This window comes from Propithecus coquereli, unplaced genomic scaffold (genome assembly GCF_000956105.1).
Source record: "Propithecus coquereli isolate 6110/MARCELLA unplaced genomic scaffold, Pcoq_1.0 Scaffold23, whole genome shotgun sequence".
In the NCBI taxonomy this organism is placed as follows: domain Eukaryota; kingdom Metazoa; phylum Chordata; class Mammalia; order Primates; family Indriidae; genus Propithecus; species Propithecus coquereli.
Window position 1 is genome coordinate 8,566,684 of NW_012147841.1, and position 22,223 is coordinate 8,588,906.

A 22,223-nucleotide genomic window follows, 5' to 3' on the forward strand; every position below is an offset into this window, starting at 1 on the left:
TTACCTTTTTTTTTAAAGATAGAGGTTCTCAAAGTATGGTTCCTGGACCAGTAACATCAACATCATCTGGGAATTTGTTAGAAATGCAAATTCTCAGCCCTCGCCCCCCTCCAGACCTGGTGCCTCAGAAACTCTAGGGGTGGGGCCCAGCAATCTGTGTTTTAACAAGCCCCCCAGGAGGCTTTTGGTGCACACTCAAGTTTGAGAAACTTTGGTTTAGAGTTAGACAAGACTTTTGAACTCAAAGTCTAATTAACTCCCCCAAACAGAGTTGTCTATACCCTTGCTTGATTACTGCTGGTTTTAGAGAACTTACTACCTAACCAAATGGTCCAGTTCTTTCTGGGATGGCTTATAAAAGTTAGAACATTCTTCCCTTGCTTGCATTAAAAATTGCCTCCTTCTAGCTCCTAACGTGTTTGGCCCCTGGAACTATGCATAATGTATCTACGCTCTCATATGGTGGTTCATTCATTGATTTATTCATTCATTCAAACATTTGAATAAAGTTATTGGCCCCAGAAAGCCTTCCCATCACCAGATAAGCATTTCCAAATGCCTCAGTGTGTCCTTAGGTCCATGATTAGCAGAATCCCAAAGGCCCGACCACTCTTCCGCTCACTCTTCTCTTACACATACTTGTCCATGTCCTACGAGCATGTGAGTCCCAGAACTGGACATGTTTCCCCCCGTCTTATCATCAGAGCAGGAACCTGTGAGGCTGATTCGTTTTATAACTAAATGCAGAAATTTGCATTTCCCTTAGTACCTTTTACTAGGATCTTGTCAAAACAAACCTTATCAAATCACTGTTTTTGTAGGTCAAAAGTAGTGAAATGTGAGCAATTGTGTAAGCTTTTAATATCTTATCCCATTAATTCAGTTAGTAATTTAAAAACATATCAGGTATTCTCTGATACTTGCATCAAGATGACTAGGATTATAGTAAATGGTTGCTTTTCCATATCACACTTTTAAGTCTACTTGAGCAGATAATACTTACAATGTCCATAATTGTTTAAAACGTAGTATTTACTATAAACAAAAGGCACAAAGAATGATGCAGCTAATGCTGTGTATTAATCTTCCGTCCCCTCCACAACTATCCTAGATTTGCTGTTTATCACTCCCATGCTTTTCTTTCTATTTGTACTATAGATAGATGCATTTCCAAGGCATACATATATATTAGTATATAATATGACATATATTATATATAATATTGTATATTTTAGCTTCATATGACTTGTATTACACTATGTTCATTGTACAACTTTTTTGATATTACGATTGTTGGAGTTATCCATGTTGAAATGTATAGGTTTGCTTTAATTCATTTTCACCGCTGTGTAGTATTCTGCTTTATGAATATACTATAATTGATGATATATTATTTTGTTGGCAGGCATTTAAATTGTTTCCAGTTTTTCACTATTTCAGACACTGTATGTCTTTGTATCCCTCTGTGAGAGTTTCTCTAGGGCATTCACGTGGCCCCTGATTTGTATTACATGAAATGCTGTCACGTGTTCCCCAGCAGAAACATATAAAATTGCTTGATTTTTGTGACTAAAGGCAGACATATCCATTGGTCTCTATTACATTTTTATCTTGTGCCACATTCGTTAATTCAGTCATTAGAAGCCATATCTTGGGCCACGTGCTGGAGCATAGCAGACGGCTGGAGATGAAGCGGTGAGGCGCAGCCCCATTCCTTGCCAAGGTAGTAAGGGCGGGGCCAGGAGAGAGGTAGGAGCTTTTGCTTTTTACTCTAGCCGTGTTTTGAATTGCGATTAGCTCTCACTGCCAGAGTAAGCCCACCACTCAGAAGATTTCTCTGACCAGATCCACCACATCAGAGCCACAGAAACAAAGTTCGTAGGCCCAGTAACCCTGGCAGGTGTGGGCCTAGAGCAGGGATGTGGGTGGGGGAGGAAGTGGAGACAACTCAGGCTCAGGACACTCTCCTGTCTCCTGAGATATTTGCCTTTAGACATGAGTCTGTACCTATTGTGTTGTTCTCACTGCACATCTAATCCTTGAAATACAGAATGTCGATACCCACCCAAGACACATGCATACAGACAGGTAACTGTTTCCTATTCATCAGGGCCTCTGATTACAGCCGTACATGTTTTGCACAGCCATACACGTTGGCCCTTGATTTCCTGACTCTCATCACATATAAGCTGAGATCTGGGAGTCCAAGGTCAGTGCTTCCTCGTTGTGTTCCAGAACAACAGATTGCATGTTCTGTCCTTGGTTACAAGTGTGCACTTGACCAGTGCACGACATGGATCCCTTGCCAGTGCTTCAGGACTCAGTTCCGAGCACATCCTGCTGGCAGTAGGGCTTCTTTGGACATCAGAGGGCAGTTGACATTTTTTTTTTTTTTTGAGACAAAGTCTCGCTCTGTTGCCCAGGTGAGTGCCCTGGCATCAGCCTAGCTCACAGCAACCTCAAACTCCTGGGCTCAAGCGATCCTCCTGCTTCATCCTCCCGAGTAGCTGAGTCTACAGGCACGAGCCACCATGCCCAGCTAATTTTTTCTATTTTTAGTAGAGACGGGGCCTTGCTTTTTCTCAGGCTGGTCTTGAACTCCTAAGTTCAAGTGATCCTCTCTCCTCAGCCTCCCAGAGTGCTAGGATCACAGGTGTGAGCCACCGCACCAGCCCAGTTGACTTTTTAGTTTAAAAGATTTCATGTGCCCACAGAACACCTACTGGGCGCCCTTCCAAGGAGTGGCCGGTGCAAACCAGAGCGCACTTGGGAAGGAGAGTCAGAGCACATGAGGTTTATTTTGCAGCTGCAACTGGCATCACATTAAACCTATTGCCTAATTTCCTTTGTCTAACTTGATTTCTCTTTGGCTGGCAGGCAAACGGATCAATATTGTTTTTTATGCTGAGATTATGTTGCCCGAAGGAAATTTTCCATTGGTTCACTGTGCCTGCCTTCAGGCCTATAACTGAGGCTGCTGCTGTCTGGGCAGCGAAGGGCTCCCCAGACATGCACACAAGGCCCGCCATCTGCCCACAGCCCATGGAGAGTGCCTTCTGGAGGGGGTCAAACAGGCTGCCCCTCTCGAGGCAGAACTTGGCATTCATGCTAGGGCTTTTTGCACATTTCTCTGCCCATCTTCTAGTTTTGCTTTATTTTTTCCTTTCCTATGAAGCCCATTTCTCTCAACTTTTTCTCTGTATCTTTTTCTATACTTGCAATGCTCTCTGCCTCTCCAAAATTTCTTAAAGGTGAATTCTTTATATTTTTGCTATATTTTCTTCCTGTCAGCCCTCCACCACCATCCTGCCCCATCATTCTGCCCTTTTCTTCTCACCAGGAGAGAGAAATGTTCATACTTTGCTCTATCCTCCTACCAAGCATTTAAGGAAAGCTAAAAGTCTGGAGGCAGGGTAAAAGAAGGCAATTTACCTACAAGAAAAGAAAGGAGCATTTATCTGTGTGGAAGTCTTGCTGAATTCCTTACATGGTGCTGGGGGGAGGGGAAGACAGTATTAATCCATTATCTGAAAACATATATTGATTGTGTGTTCACCATGTGTAAGAAATTGCTGAGTGCTGTGGGAGACATAAATATAAGGTGTAATACCTGTCACCAAAGAGGCTGCATTTTGGTAGGACAGACAAGATATAAACATGGGAAAGGATAAATGACTTTTGGAAAAGAAAAATAACAGGCTCAACACATCAGTACAAGAGGTGGGGAAGGTCTCACGTGCTTGCCTCTTTGAGAAATGAGTGGCCCACATAATTGTCCAGAGTTGTCATCAGTAAAGACATCACAGAAGACTGGCTTGGGTTTGGGAAAGGGCTTTGAACTAACAGAATCCTTGGAGGTGGCTCTGGATAGGCAGACGGGGGCCATAAGTCTATCCAGGTGGAGAAGTTGGGGGCAAATGAGGGAGATGGGTAAGATACAGTCAAGGGCAATAAGGAGCCCCGAGAGGTCAGGATGGCAGAAAGCTGAAGATGAGATCGAGCCTGGCCAGGCTGCCAGGGGCTTTGACTGTTAGAGTAAGTAGCTTCTGTGACACGGCATGAGCTATCGCATGTCTTTGAGTAAGCATTTGAGTTTATCTATATCTGTGCTTCCCAATCTTACATGGCACAAGTAGAAAATGGTGTTATTTGCAGAGTACATGGAGGTACAGAGAAAAGGACTTGGGGGCTGGGAGGAAGATGCAGCGTAACCAACTCAGCCTGGTTTGCCCAGGACTTTCCCAGTGTCAGCGCTTGGAAACTCCCTCCCCCTCAGTGTAAACTGTAACTATTCATCACCCTAGGAGGATGCTTTTGGTCAAAGGTGATGGTAGGAGTTCTGCCCACACCAGGTCACCCAGGGGCCTGAGAATTTCACTCTTGCGTCTGTGTTCATCGTTTGGGGAAAATGTGATTAAATAGACTTTTAGGGTGGTGAGTGTGTAGGATGAATTGGAGTCAGGGAGAATGGTCAGGAGGCTATTGTAGAATCTGACTTGAGAGGATAAGAATTCAAACAAGACATGAGAGGGCATGGAAAATAAAAAAAAAATTTAAAAAAGGAAATTGATTTAAGAGATTTTTCCCAGGAGGAAAAATCTTCCCCAACAACTTGGTGAAGGATTGGAAAGGGAGTGAGGGAAAGGAGTCAGAAGTGACTTCAGAACACTGCAACTTTGTTCATTTATGATCCAAGCATTTATTGAGTGCCAGCTGGGTACAATAAATTGTACTCAAAGTTGAGTGAAGAATTTCTTACCCTAAAGGAACTTGGGATCTAATTGGAGGAGATAAATACTCCAAATAACTCAAATTACTATAAGTTAAAATATTAGGGTATGTGACCCAGGGTTAAGGAGCATGGCATCGAGAGCCAAACTAGGCAAGTGCACTCGAATCCCAGCTGTGCCAGTACTGGCTGCATGACCATGGGCAAGTTCCTCCCCTCACTGAGGCTCAGTTTCCTTCTCCATAAAATGTAGATGTGAAAATAATTATACCAAGCACTAGGGGTTGTTAGGAGGAGATAATACCTTCAATATGCCATATGGCATATAGTAAAACTTTAAGAAATGTTCATATCAGTATCATGTATAAAATGCTAAAACATTAGAGATTTACAAACTAATGGGGAGATATCTTTTATAATGTAGGATTGTGTTAATATAATGGAAAAAAAAACCTTAGAAAAATCAATAATAGCCCCAAATTCCAGTTTATTTTGTCAATCATAGCTTCACCCCTGTTTATACATAATAACCTCTTCTGCACATTTAGTTTGTAATTGGTGTGTTGGTGAGGCACAATTTACTAAGGCACAATTCTACTAAGAATGCCCCTTAGACATTCCAATGCACAGGGACATTAAACATTTTTGGATGATCCAAGTATATATGTTAGAATCCTTTGATTCTAAGGCACTCTGCCTAGCAGCATGACCAGTGGCCTCAAGTGAAGACCCTCTATATAATTTATTTATGTTAGGCCTTTTATCTAGGTTTCATAGTAATGGATAACATACAGTTTAAAATTTTTTTTGCTATTTTAAAACCAAATTTCTGATTATTTCCATTGAATGGATTACTAAAAGCAAAATTACTATATCAAAGGGTACAATCTTTTGATACAGCATAATCTTTTTTTCCCTTTATTTTTACTACTTTTGCAGGTAAAAATTGTTACCTTTCAGCTATAAATTGCATATATTTGAGCACTAAGGAAGTTGAACACTTTTTCACATATATTAGTCATTGAGTTTCTTTCCTTATGAAGAAATAGCTATGCATGCCCTTTGTTCGTATTTCTTTTGCTAACACAATATTATTTGGTTCCTTATTTAAATGGTCTGTGACATTTCTCTCAAACTCCCTAAGGTTCTTTTGAGAAATAAATGCGATAGTTACATGACAGTGTCTTGCATAAACTGTAAAGCCCTATATGCACATTACTATTATTGAAACATTGCCTTTGTTCATTAAGGCGCATTAGAATCATGCTTACAGCAAAGAGGTCCTTGCAAATGCAGAAATAGCATAACTAGAGTGTGAGCTCCATGGAGGCACAGATTTTTTTTTATCTGTTTTGTTTATTGCTGCAACCCTAGCACCTAGGACGGTGCCTGGCATGGAGTAGGTGATCAATAAATGCATGTTAAATGAATGAGAGTCTGATAAACCCATGGATGGATAGGGCTTTTCTACATTCATTCACCAAGATGATTTCATTACATTTGTTTATTTATTTTTTCGTCTCAAGCCAGAAGTGGATAGGGTTGTAAATAGTTGCTAGACCATACCTGGGAAATAATGATCTTAAAATTCTGGACATAGGAAACCCATTTCTTAGAACCTAATTTTCCTTATGGTGACATTATAAGCCTAATTAGTAATTCTCCTTCATTTATTTATTTAACTGAGAAACCAGAGACAAGAGGAATTTAATGACCCAAGAATGGCTTTCAGCAATATGATGAAAGACCTCAGTTGTTTTGTTTTTAATATACCAGCGTTTCTAATTCCCAAATATACAACAAACCTACTACTCTTTTCATGCCTCATTTGTTTTTCTGGTACCTATGAGAATAAATTGTATGCAAGGTCTGAAAGAAAACATGACAATATGCCTTAAAATGGATTCATTCTTTGATTGCCTATTTTTGGGGAAAGGTTTTGCATAGAAATTTATGCTGATGAGTGTAATCTACTGTATAGACCTAAATTCAACTACTTGCAGGTGCTTGGTATCATCTTCTTTTCTAAAGTTTTCCTGTTCTGTTTTTATCCCTAATTATCCTACCTCCATTATGTTTTCCTTTGAAAATACTTTAATATTTCTGGAAGAAGATGGGGTAAAATATTATATAAATGTGCATTTAGCTCCAGACTTGTGCTCTGGCTGGATCACTTGTAGTGGGAGGCAATGTACAGAGGTTAAGCACTTAGTATTTGCATCACGTAGTCTAGTATTTATGATCCGAGGTGAGTTACTCAGCTTGCCTGAGCCTCAATTTCTTCATGTATAAGTATTAAAAAAATCCCTGCTTCCATAGGGTTTTAATGATTCAATAAAATAATGTATGAAAAGCTTCTAGAATAAGATTTACTGTGTAAACATGTAGTAACTATAAGCTACCACTGAATATTTTTGTTTATCAGCATTGTATTTGTTATAGATGACTTTGGCCATGGCTTCCACCCACTGAGTTGCTATTAGTAAATGTAAGAAAAGCAAGTGAAAATGTTAATGATGAATGCCTTTGGACAGCAAAAGACAAGGAAAGAGAGATCCCGGTGAGAAACTATCCCAGAATTAACCCATCCAGGAAGTATCAGCCAGGGTTCAATCAGAACAGTAGAACCACTTGAATGTGTGTGTGTGTATGTGTGTGTGTGTGTGTGTGTACATATGCATATGTGTGTGTGTATATACACAGTATATACACAGACATGCACATGCACATACACATTCGTGTGTATGACTTTACCTTCCACACTTGTGGGGACTGGACTCTCTGCAAGGCTGCTGTCCTCATGTCTGATGCTAGAGCTTGGAGTCCAGAGGGCAGACAGTCAGGAAGGGAAGACGGAAGAGCCAGGACAAGGTGGAACCACAAGCGCGACCTGGAGGCCCACAGAGAAGATTAATACCGGTGCCGGTTCTCGTTCCTCTGCCCTTGGTAGTGTGGTATGGGTGGCTGCCTTTGGTCATGGGGCCAGACACAGACACCTGGCCCAGGAGTCAGAACGGCTGAAGGGGGATCCAGGGAAACATGGAGAGTTGCAGACCTGACTACGTTGATGAGTCAGTAGATACCATGTGTGCACTACACATGGCCACTGAGTCACTTCCACCCTCCACCCTCTGAGGCATAGAAGCCATTATCAATGGGGGTATCCATTTTAAGGAAGAAGACACTGAGGTTCAGAGAGGTTAAGTCATTTGCCCCAATTCACACAGCTGGAAAGGGCAGAGCTGGGATTCAGAGCAGACTTGGTTGACTGCAGGATCTAAACTCTTAACCACTGCCCAGCTCACAACCTCCCAAAAGGGCAGCCCAGGCAGGGGCACCTATGGCACAGGGGCTCCAACTTGGTCTCTTGAGCCTCACCACCTGGGTTTGTAATCCAGCTCTCCTCTTACTGATGGTGTAACCTACAGTGAGTTCTTTAACCTTGGTTTGCTTCAATGTCCTCATCTGTCAAATGGAAATGATTGTAATACCCTTATCAAAGGCTGCTATGTAAAATCAGGGAGTTGATGCACGTGAATTCTTTGCATCGGTGGCCAGTGTTTTAAGCTCTGCATGAACCTGGGTGTTATGACCTCGGTCTGCACAAGTCAGAGGATCTCTGAATGTCTGGCCGTGACAGATAGATCGTCATGCCCTCCTGGGTGTCGCTCCCTTCCCAGCCTCCTTATGGATGAGTTGCCCTTAGGCTCAGTGCTGACGCTGAGTCAGTTTCAAGGTCTGCATTTCTGCAGCTTTTCAGCAGCTTTTCAGCAGCTTTTCAGCAGCTTTTCAGCATCACCACCTTGGACTCTGAGCCTTGTGCCTCCTTGAGGCAGACCGAGGTGACATTACAGTGACTACATTAGCCCCAGCACCTCTGTGACCGACAGCTGAACATGCTTCCTAGAAGCAGGCGCCTTTAGGGTTGAGTCAGCCTCGAACCACACAACTTAATTGCTAACTGAGACTCTGAAGCTGTGCTGCTAGCTCTGACAGAGCCTCCAAGATGCTCTATTTTAGGAAAGTCAGTGAAACGCTAGAGTGTGCCACAGCTGGGAGAGGTGATTAGCTGTCACCAAGTTCTCGCCCAGACGGAAAGCAAGCAATTACTATTAAAATTCCAAGTGTCTGGTAATCTTTTTAATGAGTGAAGAGTATAGTGCTTTCATCCTTCGAGCAGGGGATGGATACTGCTGGCTGGGGCGTGGGGCAGGAGAACGGAGTGGGGTCAGCTTTGGCCTGCTTGGGTTTAATTTCTGGCCCTGCCGACTCAGGGCCAGTTCCTCAAGCTGCGTCTCCATTGCCACATCTGCAAAATGGAAATCACGATGTGGGCTGTTGAGAGGTTCAGTGAGGCAGTGTACCTTAAAGTACTTGGAATACAGCAGGGGCTTCACGGATAAGACTGGTTGGGAAAGCCATTGGTGTCCCTCTGCCCCCACAACTGTTTGGTCAATTTTTTGCCTTCCTTTGTGCTTTTTTATTCCAATTATTATTTCTTTGCTTTTATTTACCCTGCCTCCCTTTCTCTCTCCCTTTCTGTCCTCACCTGCCACTTTTTCTTTCTTGTGGCTCTCAGATGCCAAGTTTCAGGTCTTCCAAGTACTCCAGAGCCTTGGGTTGTTATCGTTGTTTTGTTCGTTTGTTTGTTTTTGCCACTGGAGACATTTAGAGGAGGGGAAAAGCAAACATTATTTGTAAAGGGCCAGAGAGTACATTTTTTAGGTTTTGTGGGCCACAGGGACATTGTTGCTTCTACTCAGCTCTGCCACCGTAGCTGCAAAAGCAGCCACAGATAATACGTAAAGGAATGAGTGTGACTATGTGTCAATAAAACTTTATTCACACTGCAGGCTGTGAGCCAGAACAGTTGGCCAAGCCCTGGTTTAGAGATTTGGAGATTGCAGACTCCTCTCATTGAACTTCCAAAGTTGGCTCCTCTCATGGGCATCCTGATCTCCAGCTCACAGCAAGACGCTGAGGAAGCCATTGGCACCTTGTTGATGGCTGTCTGCTGTATTTGTTCCACAGCACAGTCTTCAGACAGTGAATCGAGAAGTAATTGGAAAGGTGACTTTGTTATTCACAACTATTACTTTGTTTGCTCATTCAAGGTTAGGAGGTTCTAAACAAATTCCATTTAGACACTTAAATCATAAGTTGGTTGTTGAGCAGTCAGCATTAGGTAAAGCTTCCTAGCTCTGGCAGAAATAGATACGCATAGGGCTGGACCATGAACATTGTGTAGTTATTGACTCATTGTTTCGGGCCACTTCCAAAAGAGCTGGTAGACCCTGTGCTGAGGTTAAAGTGAGCTGCTTCTTTTTCATTATTAAGGGAAAGACTTTTTACTTTACAGGCCTGAGTTCAAGATCCACTTTGCCATGTGCTAGCTGTGTCCTAGACAATTTAACCTCACTCAGCCTCAGTTTTCTCATCTGTAAAATAGGGATAAGAATAGTAATATTGACATCATATGATTACTGTGAGAATTAAATAAGATAATGCTTTTAATGCCTAGCTCAAAGAGTCCACAAACATTTGTTATAGCTATTATAAGAAAATGGTTTTGATGGTGTTGGAGTTTCTGAGTCCTCTTTCAGCTGTGACTTGGGAATAAAATCATGACATTATGTTTGCCTTGTCACCGTCTCAGGAATGTTGGCAGCCAGGTCTTGATTCTTAATATTGCGGAGCTCGAAGTTCTCTCTAACTTTTGAAGGGGTGCTTCAGCCAACCTTTGTGGATTTCATACAATTCTTTAGCATTCTGGCTTTCATGGTTGTCTGTCCTGGCCATAAACTTTTCTTCTCTCTTTTACTAACACACCTCACTCCCTGGTTGTCAAGAAGTTATTTTCCAGTGTCAAACTGCATTTCCTCTTCCAGCATTTATGCTTACTAACTCTTTTTATTTCCCTCAGTAGGGATGGACAGAAAATAGGTCATCTTCTTCCTTTCAAAAAAAAAGTGAAGTTTAGAAGTTCCCCAGACATTTCTGTTATTCAACTTCTCTTTTGCATTCTTTTGGTTAAGAGCCCTCCTGTCCTCCCTTCATATCCCAGTCATTCCTTTTTATTCCTAAAGTATGGAGCTAGAACTGAACATAATAAGTATCTGGCCTATTCTGTGCTTTCAGGAATAATATTGTGTGGATTTTACCTGGTATATTCCTATACAGAAAAGCTACGCCTTTTCCTGCTCAAGTTGTGCCCATAGATAGTCTGTCAAACAATGTCATCTTGCCAAAGGCAAAGCAGCTTCTCAGGAAGGGTGACAATAAAGATTATAAGACCAAATCCACTCATCACCCCAGAAAGTTATTCCTAACTCTTGCCAATATGTCAGGCCAATAGCCTAGCCTTCCAAAAGCTAATAATCACGCCTCACTATAAGCACTTACCTGTTTAATATTCATAAGACATACATCCTAGTATCATGCTAGCTTGGCTAATTCACATTCAGTTCTTGTCCTTAAAGACACTAAATTATTTTTAGTTCTCCACTTTCTGAAAACTAGTGTATAGACCATGCAGTATTTATGTTAATTTGCTAATAACTTATTTTCTGATAAACAAATATGCATATAAAATGCCTTCTAGTTGCCAAGTATCATATGAGGCACAGGATGTGAAGGACATGGTACATCCAAGGTCAACTTTTTCATGTCTAAATCTAATTTGTCTAACCGTGATCTCCACCACCATCCGTACATCACACAGCTCCAAGGACAAAATAGCAGAGTTAACTTTATTCCTTTAAGTCAATGTTTGGGCAGCATTTTTATGAACCGGCATTAAATGTTTTGTCATCCATTGAACACCAATAGAGTTCCAAGTTATTGTCCAATTTAGATTTGATAACATGGCTAAAGCAATTCCCATTTTCTGTTCTGTAGGAGGCGGGTGTAGAAGTCTGAATAGAGGGTGGAAGATTGATGGGTGCACTGAGCAGCAACTTTGCTTAATAATGACAATGTACTTGAAGTAGCATCATTTAGCATTTCCAGAGATGTGGCTGCTTTGCTCCCCATTTATATAACTTGTCACATCCAAGAAATTGACAGAAGAGGTAGTTTGAAATAGACAGTCGGAACACACGTCAAAAAAAAAAAAAATAGCTTCCATAATGTGATTACATTGAGAATGACTGGGCGATTTTGGCTTAAGGATTTTTAGTAGCATCCTAAATCCCTTGCTGCTAGACAGAAAACAGACCAAATAGACCAAAAAGCATCAGGAAGTATGGAACAAGCTGCTTCCCATTGGTTTTCTGGTGGATTAAGAATGTTCTCATTGATGGCATGTTTTCTGGGTAGCTTCCCATAAAGCTTTCGAGGCCCAGTATTGTCTGTAATGGTAGTTAAGGTGCAGCCTCTGAAGCCGAAGGCCCAGGTTCCCATCAGACATCATATTCCTGTCTCAGCTACATGAACTCACTAACTGTGTAATGTAGGGTGAATGATTGATCTTTTTGTTCCTCATCACCCTCCTCTATACCATGGGAATAAAAATAATACTCACCTCATAGGATTGTTGGGAAGATTTAATAATTACCTATTGTTTCATGTTGAATATATAAAGCATCATATAACACAGTGTAAAGAGACGAAGTATATTTTAAAGATGCCACTAATAACTGACATGATTCTATTAACATGTTTTTTGTTCTCATGGCAACCTGGTAAGACTCCGTGCCATGGACAAAGACTAAATAGGAGAGAATGCACCAAAATACCTAAACAAATCATTTCTCTAGGGTCAGGAAGACTCACATCGCTCTGAGAAATTCTCTTCCTCGCCACAATGTTCTCTCTGCATGCACAGGGGCAGTGTGACCATCTCCTGCAGGCTTTGCTTCAGTGATTTTCTCCTCTATGAGAGCACACGGCTCTTTGATAGAAAGCTATTTGCAAAGGGACAGAATGTTTTTCTGCAGCTGTGATGTGAGTGGTATCAAAGTTATTGACTAAGCTGGAAAATAGCTTAATGTTATCATCAGGGCTTCTGCTCCCCTGTCAACTCCAGCCTTGGAGATGTGTATAATTGGGACTCAGTAAGACAGCCTTGACCCCCTCTGCAGCAAGACCTGCCTTTCTGATACCAGCTCAAAGTGAGCTTGACAAAAAGCAGCTTTTCCCCTGGGGCAGAGTGACCACAAGAACACCCTTTCTGTGAATCTGCTAATGAGCAGTCAGTGGCCTGGGAACTCCAGCCTCACCCACTGGATGGACAGGATTTCATCATTTCGTATCGTTCCTGTCACCACCAGGGCAAGCTGATGTCCTAGCTATCCAATCAGTGATTAAAGAGAAGATATTTCTCGTAGTTGCTACTCTCTTCAGCTGATTTACATACTGTTAAATTTGAAAAGTATTTGATATGAATCTTGCAGCTCTTCGGTTTTGCTACAAATGGGGTGAGAGCATCGTCCCAGATTTGCATCTGTTCTGCAGAAAGATTTGGTTGAAAATATCTTCTTGAATCCTTTTGGGCCACAGACCTTTTGAACTCTGTCTCCGAGACATTCATGGACTCCTTATTGAAGGAATTGTTCTCCAAACGACAAGGTCTCTATCAGTCAGGGTCTTTGGCTGCAAAACATAGTAACCAACCTGTGCTGACTTCAGTAGAAACACACTCTATGGAAAAGCCATAAGGAGCTCACAGAGGGAAGACACAGTCACTGCTCCAACTTTGGAGGGACAGAGCCCAGGGCAGCTCCAGGCATCCCATAGCAGGACTTGGTCTGTGTTCAGGGATGCACCCTGCAATTCCTTCTAATTCTTTTTGTCACTGCCAAAGATTCTAATTCCTGAGAAAGAGAACCCAAGTGCCATCTCTTGGTTACTGAAAAGTAGACACCATGCCTAAGAGACTTGCCAGATTATCTCCAATGGGGGGAAAGAAGTTTCTTAAAGAGAAATTGGGGTGCTGGCACCAGAAGATAGGAGGATAAATGCTAAGGGAAGAAACTACAGTTCTTGTTACCCTGCATGTCTCAGGATGGGATCATGTGTGTGGCCCACTTAAGAGCTGAAATATGCGGCAAAGATACATGACACATACTCCAAATACTTCACATTGTCACTGAACTTCATGATGATAGTGTATTATCCCATTGGCTGGATTTCCCCTTTAGTTAGAGCCTGGGCATGTGTGTTCTTGCTTTCTTCTAAGATGGTCTTCCAGCCTTCAAACCACTGCCCACTCACCAGATGACCTGAAGCCCACCAGCTCTACAGGGGAGGTTCTATAAGTCCAACTTTGGCCATCACACCTAGACCTGGGCCGCATCAGAGGGCAACTCTGACAACTTTGGGCAACATATGGCAAACTGGAGGGTATTTTGTTATTGTAAAATAAAGGCACAGGGAGCGTTTTGAGGACAGATCTATTGTTGTGTGCTGCATGTCAAGAGATGATGCTTAATGCTCAGGTGGCTCACAGAATCTCCAGGAGGGCTGGAGGACCAAGCTGAGAGGTCACACAGCCAGGACTGATGCCCTGGGCATAACACGGGGCAGCAGAGAGCCCTGATACTGCCCCTGGGCATAGATACCATGATGCTCACTGCACAGAGCTCAGATCCTACTGATGGAACCTCTGTCCAGCTGGCCCTAAACCCAGAATTTGTCCATCCCCACCCTCAGGAACAAGGATTCCTGTGACACCTGCTTCCTGTGTCAGCAATTTGCCATGCGAAGCCTGACTCTAGGGCACCATTTTGGAGGAGCCCAGATCACATGCCTGAGCCCCAACTGCGAATCAAAAGAGGCTGGGATGAAAAGTTCCTGACATCTGCCTTGGGGAGATTTCCCCAAAGGAAGTGCGTTCAAAGGAACAACAGATGTCCTTACGGAGACATGTGACCTTGAACTAGCATTTGGTCCATTAATGGACCACATCTCCCATACTACACTACGAATGGATACATTTTTAAAAAGGTTTTATACTAATTTTATAAATCATGTGATGAATTTGCATTGTATTTTTTGTTTAAAACTGTCTATTAATTAAATATTGAAAAATGTATCATGATTTTTTTTAAACCTTCTTAAGACGGGTTACAAATATAACAGTATTCTCAAAAGGTGAAAATGGTTCCTACCTCTCAGAAGTTCAAACAGTATTGAACTATGTGAACCTTGGGCAAGCTCTTAAACAGCTCTATTTCAGCATTACCATCTGGGAAATGGGGTCATAACACCCAGCTTGTACTTTACTGTAGTTGATAACATTGGCATTGCCAAGTATTTCTACATGTCAATGAACAAGTATTTCATATAAGCTGATAAGATGCAACTAAGCATGATAATTATAATAATTTTACTTATTTATTTATTACTAATTCAATTTTACGGCATGTCAGAAATATTAGGTACCCAACAGAACTTATGGACTGGATGTTTATCTCTCATTTAATTCAATGTTCTGTTTCCAAAACACAGTCATGTTCCAGAGGACATGGGGGCAGGAAATAAAACCATCTTGACTAAACAGGAGGGAAACTATGCAATCCTTCTATTTGGTCATTGCATAAATATTTATAACACACCTATTATGTGCTAAGGATAAAAAACCTCGTCTCTGTCTTAAAGTGTGCACCAAGCAGGAAAAGAGCCTTGTCAATAGATCATGACAAGACACTCAGATAATGCTAAAACACAGAGGAAAATGCTTAGCGCCACCCCGGGTCCTCAAGGTCAGCTTCTAGGGACCAGGATTGTTGAGCGGAGTCTTAGGGAAGGGAGAGGGGCAGAAGTGAGGAGGGCATTCAGGGTAAAGAGAACTTCATGTGCAAAGATTCAGAAGTGTGAAAGCTCCTAAGATGGGAGAATTACAGCTTTGGCTGGAACGAAAAAGTTGGGTGAGGAATGACACCCTGTCAGACACCTCCCAATGTGAAAGTGGAAGCATATTCTCTTTGCTGCTAGTGATAATGCCTTGAATTTACATTTTGTGTTAATTTGACTTCATTTGCATAATGCCTTATTATAGAGAATCTCTTAGATGTTGTCTAATTGTCCTCTTTCTCTTGCTTATCCCAAGGCTGAGAAAGTCAAGGTAATGACTTTTATTTGGCCTGAGGCAGAGAGATCTGATTTGATATTTTGCTGTGTCAACCTCATTGTAAGATCACAACTTAAGCCATAGAAACAGTATAACGAGACCTCTGAAGATATTCTGAATCTGCCATATTCATTTTTTCTAGCCCACAAAAAAAGCTACTTTGTATATTTCCTTTTGTGTTTGTCCGCATGCAAATGTATTCTCCTTGTAGACATAGTGTATATACTATCTATAGCCTGTCTTTTTCATTTAATAGTACATAATTATTGGGGGGTTTTTGCTTCTCCAGAGTATTCTTAATTCTAGTCTTTCATAAATGCCTAATATTCCATTGAATAGCCATTGGAAAATTGTTATGCTTCAGTTTTGTAATAGTTCAGGCAACGTTGTAACGACAATCTTTGTGTATAGAGCTTATTTCTTCTGTTAGATTATTTTCCTAAGAACTTCAGTAACTCTTAACTTAGGATTTCCCCTTTTTTCCCTCCCATTCTTGCACTTCAAATAACCATTTCAATATAAATTTTTAAATCATTTTAATTTCTTCATATAGCAGCCTTACTGATGCATCAGTCCAAACAACTTTATGTAGCATTCTGCAATGCAAGCACAAGAGTTCCTGCCATCAATATAACTTTGATGAGTAGGAATGCAGCAGCCCAGGAAATATTTGGCAGAGAGGTGAGGGCCATGAAAAGTCACTTTAACCTGAATGTCCAAAGCCCCTCTGTGTTGTTGCCTAGATTTATTCTCTTTGAGTTTATATTTCATCACCAACTCATAATTCATCGTAACTCATTCTGTAGTTAGTATCCCTTTAAATAGTTTCTTCATTTTCCTGTTTTAGTGGCATTATTTATCATTTGATCAATACTTTCCCCCCTCTTAGTGTTTGAAATTATTGTTGTTGTATTTGTACCTATCTCCTGCTCTTTAGTGATCTTTTAAACATTTCTTTATATCAGTGAGTTGGTTCCTAAGGTCACTGAAAGATCTTTTTGTTGCAGTGTACTCTTAAAATATGACCTAGCAATTTCATTCCTGGGTATTTACATTAGGGAAGTGTTCATGCAAAACCTGCACCTGCATTTTATAATGGCTCTATGCCCAGTCATCAAAAGCTGGAAGCAACTCAAATGTCCTTCTGTGGGTGAATGGATTACACACTGTGGTGCATCCATACAATGGAATACTGATCAGGACAAAAAGAGCAAACTACTGACATGCACAACAACTTGGATGAATCTCAGAGGAATTACGTAGAATGAAAGAAGTCAGTCTCAAAAGGTGACGTACTCTATGATTCCATTTATTTATATGACATTCGGAAAAAGAGAATACTATAGTGATGGAGAACAGAACGATGGTTGCCAGGAGTTAGGGGTGGGGGAGAGTGTGACTATACAGGAATAGTATGGGTCTTGAGGAGTGATGGAACTGTCGTTGTGACAGTAACACAAATCTATGTCTGTGTCAAAATTCATAGACCTGTACACCAAAATGTCATTTTTATTGTAAATTTTTAAAATATAAAAATAATCCAGTTTCATCAAACTAGTCATATGTCCTTTGACAAGTTACTTAACCTTTCTAAATCTCAATTTATTTTCCCATAAAATGTGGAAAATACTCTCTACCTTGAAGAGGCGTTCTAAAGATGAAATAAGATATTATAAGCACTCTGCCTGACATACTGGATGTTCCTCTTTTTCTTTTCCATGGTGGATATTTCTCACTTGGAGCAATTTCTTTTATTATTATTATCACTGTGCTTTTTTATAGTTATTTGGCTCGTGGGGAACAGACTGGAGTGACATGATCGGATTTTGATTTTTAAAAGATCATTTGAGCAGCTTTGTGGAGAGTGGTAAGGAGTATAGGAGGGTAAGAGCTGAAGCAAAGAGGCCAGTAAAAGGTGCTGGCATCGACCAGGTGAGAGATGATAGTGCAATCTCAGGTGGGAGCAATGGAAGGGCAAGAAGTGGGCAGCTTTGGGATTTATTTTATGGGGAGATAGAACCAACAAGCCTGATGATGGTTTGAGGGGCAAGGAAAGGTAGATGGTGGTGTCATTTACTGAAATGAGAAAGTCAAGGGAGGAACAAAGTCAAGTGCGTGTGTTGTGATTGGCACTGAGAATCAAGAATTCTGTTTGGGCTACGAGAATTGGAAACCAAGTAAGCAGTGGGATGTAGGATCCGGAACCAAGGACCTGGCCAGCATTATCTTGTAGATGTCTAGGACTGCAGCACCCAACAGTGAGGGGTTCCCAGCTCAGCCCTTCCAGGTTAGGACTGGGGGAGCTTTTGTCTACTCTGCCTTCGACTCAGCCTGGAGGATCTTAGCAGAGTACTTCTCTTTCATGCATTCCTGAGAGGGACTGCAGCGACTTCTACCAGAATTCAGATTATGTGTTTATTATTCCCTGCTACCAGATTTATTTTTTCTTTTCCATTTAATGAGATTTAAGGGAAGGGGGCACCCAGCATTTCTAAACACCCAGCCTGGAAGTCATCATCATCAATCATATTGTGTAAGATTGAAAAGTATTGATAAACTACCGAGAGTGATGATGGAAATGCAAATGTGTGGCAGAGAAGATGCTAAGAGATTATATTCTAGCACATTTGATCATTTCTATTATGCTCAAATTTATAGTTTGCCATACACAAAGAAAGGAAATTCAAGATATGTTTTGCCAAATTTGATTTGATAACGATTAGATAGTGATTACCTCTGGAAGGCAGGGACAGGAGTGGATTTGGGAAGGGGTATTGGAGAAGCCTCAAGTGCACCTGCAAAAAGTCAAAATTCCATAGAGCTGGATATTGGGTCAGTGTGTTCATCAGACTCGCCTGTGTTTAAAATGTTTTGTAATTTAAAAATGAAAAAACAGGTTGTTCTTTAACACATAAGTAAAAAATAATTTAAAAGTCTAAACATGAAAGACAATGCCTTCCTTCCACCCACTCCATCCTCATTAATCACCTCAAAGAGTGATGTCTTGGTTTTTTCTCTCAGAAAATATAATTACTTTGTAATGAAATGTTAATGCTATGTTCTATTCTTAAAGTCACTTGTTACAGTGATAAATCTATGGCTTAATAGAGTTGCTAAATTTTCTTCTAAGTCATTCTCCTCTTAATATTTTACATTCATCAAATGAGCTGGTGATGATCTCAAGCTTCTTTTGTTTGTTTGTTTTCACAAACACAGGACTATCTCTGCAAAAACCCATCATCAGGCTGTTAACTTCAACATCTTCGAGGGCATGGTTTGCCACGGGGTGCCCCTTGTGACTATTTCAAGAGGCAAAGTGGTGTATGAGGCTGGAGTTCTCAGCGTCATGGCAGGAGATGGGAGGTTTATTCCTCGAAAACCATTTGCCGAATATGTGTACAAACGAATCAAGCAGCGAGACCAGGTGAGTGTGCCACCCAGGGCTACTGCCGCAGGCTGGACTGTCGTCACCCTCTCCCAGGGGTCTGCCTGGTTGTTATTGTTGGTGGTGATGGTGTTGTTGTCACATCACACTCAGCTTACCGTATTCCTGGGATGTCGGGATTGATATGAGATATTACAATAGCAATTTTTAAAGAAAAAATTATTATTGGATGGAAGCATTTGCCCTTGCGGACTGATGTGTCTATTCAGGGTTTCCTGATGGACGAAGTCAGGTTTTCCCAGGCAAGTTCAAGGCCTTCGGGGGATTTTTGGCAATTGTGTTAGTTAGTCAAGGTTCTCCAAGAAATAGGACACCTAGATGGATAAAGGTACATGGATTTTATTAAGGGAAAAAATGAAAGAATGTGAGAATGTGAGAAAAAAATGGAAGGGAGTTGGAAGAGGCTGGGAGACCCCTTGGACTGCAATTCAGATCTGACCCCAGTAAAGGAAAGAAGGAAAGAAAGGGGGTAGAAGCATCCTGGACCACCATACAGTCTAGGAAAGGTTGAACAAGGCCTTCGGGGAGTCCCTGAGCCTGGTCTCAGGTCTCGCAGCTGCAGGCCGAGCCCAGTCATTGGCTGGCAGCAGAAGCAGTGACGCAGTTCAGCACTCGGCGCCAGCCCTCCGAAACCTGCCCTCCGTTGAGGGGAAGGTCTGGTAAGGTCATTCTCATGACCACAGGAGCAATGGCGGGGCTTTGGATTGAGGAGCTCTCAATATGAATTCTGCCTTGCTGCGTGGCCTGGAATAAGTTTCTGTAAAACTCGTCGGCTCAGTTTCCTCATCTGGAAAATGACAACAATGTTTCCTCCCTAACAAATTGTGACACTCAAATGAGATTTTAAAATGTAAGGCACTAGTAGGAGGTTAATAAATGTTCATTCTGTCTCTTTCCTTTCCCCTTTTGATGACTGAATCTATAGTAAACATCCTCAAGTCTTTGTAATAATTCTATGTTATTATAAAAGAGATATTTGGCCTTAGTGTGTCTTGGGCTTTCACACGTTTTGTTTGTTCACTCGGAGTTTTAAATAGTTTTTAAAATTCACCTACGCTACACTAGAATATTGGAAAAGTTTAGGTTAAACTAAATTTAGATTTCTGGATTTGGGGGTTGGGGCAGGCAACCCTGGGCCCTCAATCCCACGTGGCTAGGACTAGCCAGAGCTGAGGTACTGGCTTATTCCAGAGAGCATGCACTTTGCGGTTTTCACCCTGCGGCTTCATTCATTACTGCTCTTGCCTGGCCATGCCCACACTGGAGTTTGCAATCCTTGGATTCATCCTAAGATTTCTCTGTGTTCTTGCCATTTTTCAAATATGTGGCTCCTTTTTCAGAGTTCTCTAGCTATTTTTCAATTCATTTCCTTTGGATCTTGTAGTCTCTTTGATTTTTCCTATAATGTCTGGTGAAAATTTTTTACCCATGGATTCTTAGGGTCCATTACACAAGATTCATCCATTTCTTAACACTTCCTAAGGCTTCGATTAGGTAAACAAGTGCTCTAGCATGCCTTAAATTCTCAGAAATGCTACAGTTCTTTATATACTGTATTTCAGTCAAAATAGATGATGTTTGAGGTAACAGTTAATTTTGCCGGGTAGAAGGGTAAATTGATAAATGTTGACACTGACAAGTGACAAGTGGGTGGTGACTGTAAGAATCCTAGGTGTTTCTACACATTTATGTGATAAATAACAGCAGTACTAACATTTAGTGAGTACTTACTGAATGCAAGTCACACTGCCAAGGGCTCTGTCACCGCAACAACTCCATGAGGGAGGGCGGTATCATTTCTTCATTTTACAAATTAGGGAACTGGGGCTTCAAGAAATTGGGAAACTTATCCAAGTCACACAGCAAGTGTACATCAGGGCCAGAACATAAACCCTGGTTATCTGATTCCAAAAACGGTATACTTAAGCAATAAACTGTACCATGAGTTATAAAGATTGAGTTAAATGAGGTAATGAGAGATAAATTACTAAGCATCAGTCTTGGAAAAGAATCTCTCAAGAAAAAAATCTGAGTTGGAGGCGTTGATGGCAACTGCCCATTTGTGAGGCTGTAGCAGTGCTGTAATCCTTAATCTTGCTGAGACTTGGCTTTCTGTTCTGTATAATGGGAATGATAATATCTATCACATGGCTTATTGAGTGGATTAAGTAAAATAATGAATGTAAACCACTTAGTACGGCACCTGGCAGATAGTAAGTGCTCAGAACAACATACAATAATAATGATAACTATTACTTATTGTTATTTTAAAAACAATAATGAACAGAACGGGGGGGTTCAGGAAATCAGAAAGAGGTAGAATCAATAGAACTGGGTAACAGAAAATGAGGCACTTGAAGTGGATCCAAAGCACTCGTGGCAGTCAATTCCGGTTGCTTGCCAGCAGGGGCGCCAGACTAAAAGGGAACCCTGATGGACTATTGAAATGACTAGCTTTGCCTCAGTCTTCCTCTTACACGGAAAATGTTTTGGGCAGCAGAGGTCACCAAATGACTGCTTTTGTCAGGTCTTCTTTTCAAATTGTTTTCTGTTTTGTTGGCAGAATTACTGTCAACTTTGATTGTTATGAGTTGACTATCAATTTTGTGAATTATTTTAATTTCTTATCATTTTCTTCTGATAGCAACTTTTTAGGCATTCTTGTGCACTATTGTTTTTAAAATAACAATCAGTAATAGTTATCATTATTATTGTATGTTGTTCTGAGCACTTACTATCTGCCAGGTGCTGTACTAAGTGGTTTACATTCATTATTTTACTTAATCCACTCAGTAAGCCATGTGATAGATATTATCATTCCCATTATACAGAACAAAAAGCCAAGTCTCAGCAAGATTAAGTAAATTTTCCTGGGCTAAGCAGTAAGTAACCATAAGAGCCAGGATTAGTGATAAGTTCTTTCTGATTCCCACTGTACAATGGGATGTCTATAGAGACAAGAAAAGAGAAGAAAATAG

At 41.2% G+C, this 22,223-nt stretch overlaps 1 protein-coding gene across 1 annotated transcript in view; it reads left to right on the forward strand.

Annotated features, from left to right (window-relative positions):
- Positions 1-22,223, forward strand: part of DPYS (dihydropyrimidinase) — an 88,544-nt gene that overhangs the window by 57,307 nt on the left and 9,014 nt on the right. Inside the window, exon 7 of the mRNA XM_012645301.1 lies at positions 19,017-19,224. Coding sequence (XP_012500755.1) covers positions 19,017-19,224 — 208 coding nt within the window. The remainder of the gene's footprint in view (positions 1-19,016; positions 19,225-22,223) is intronic.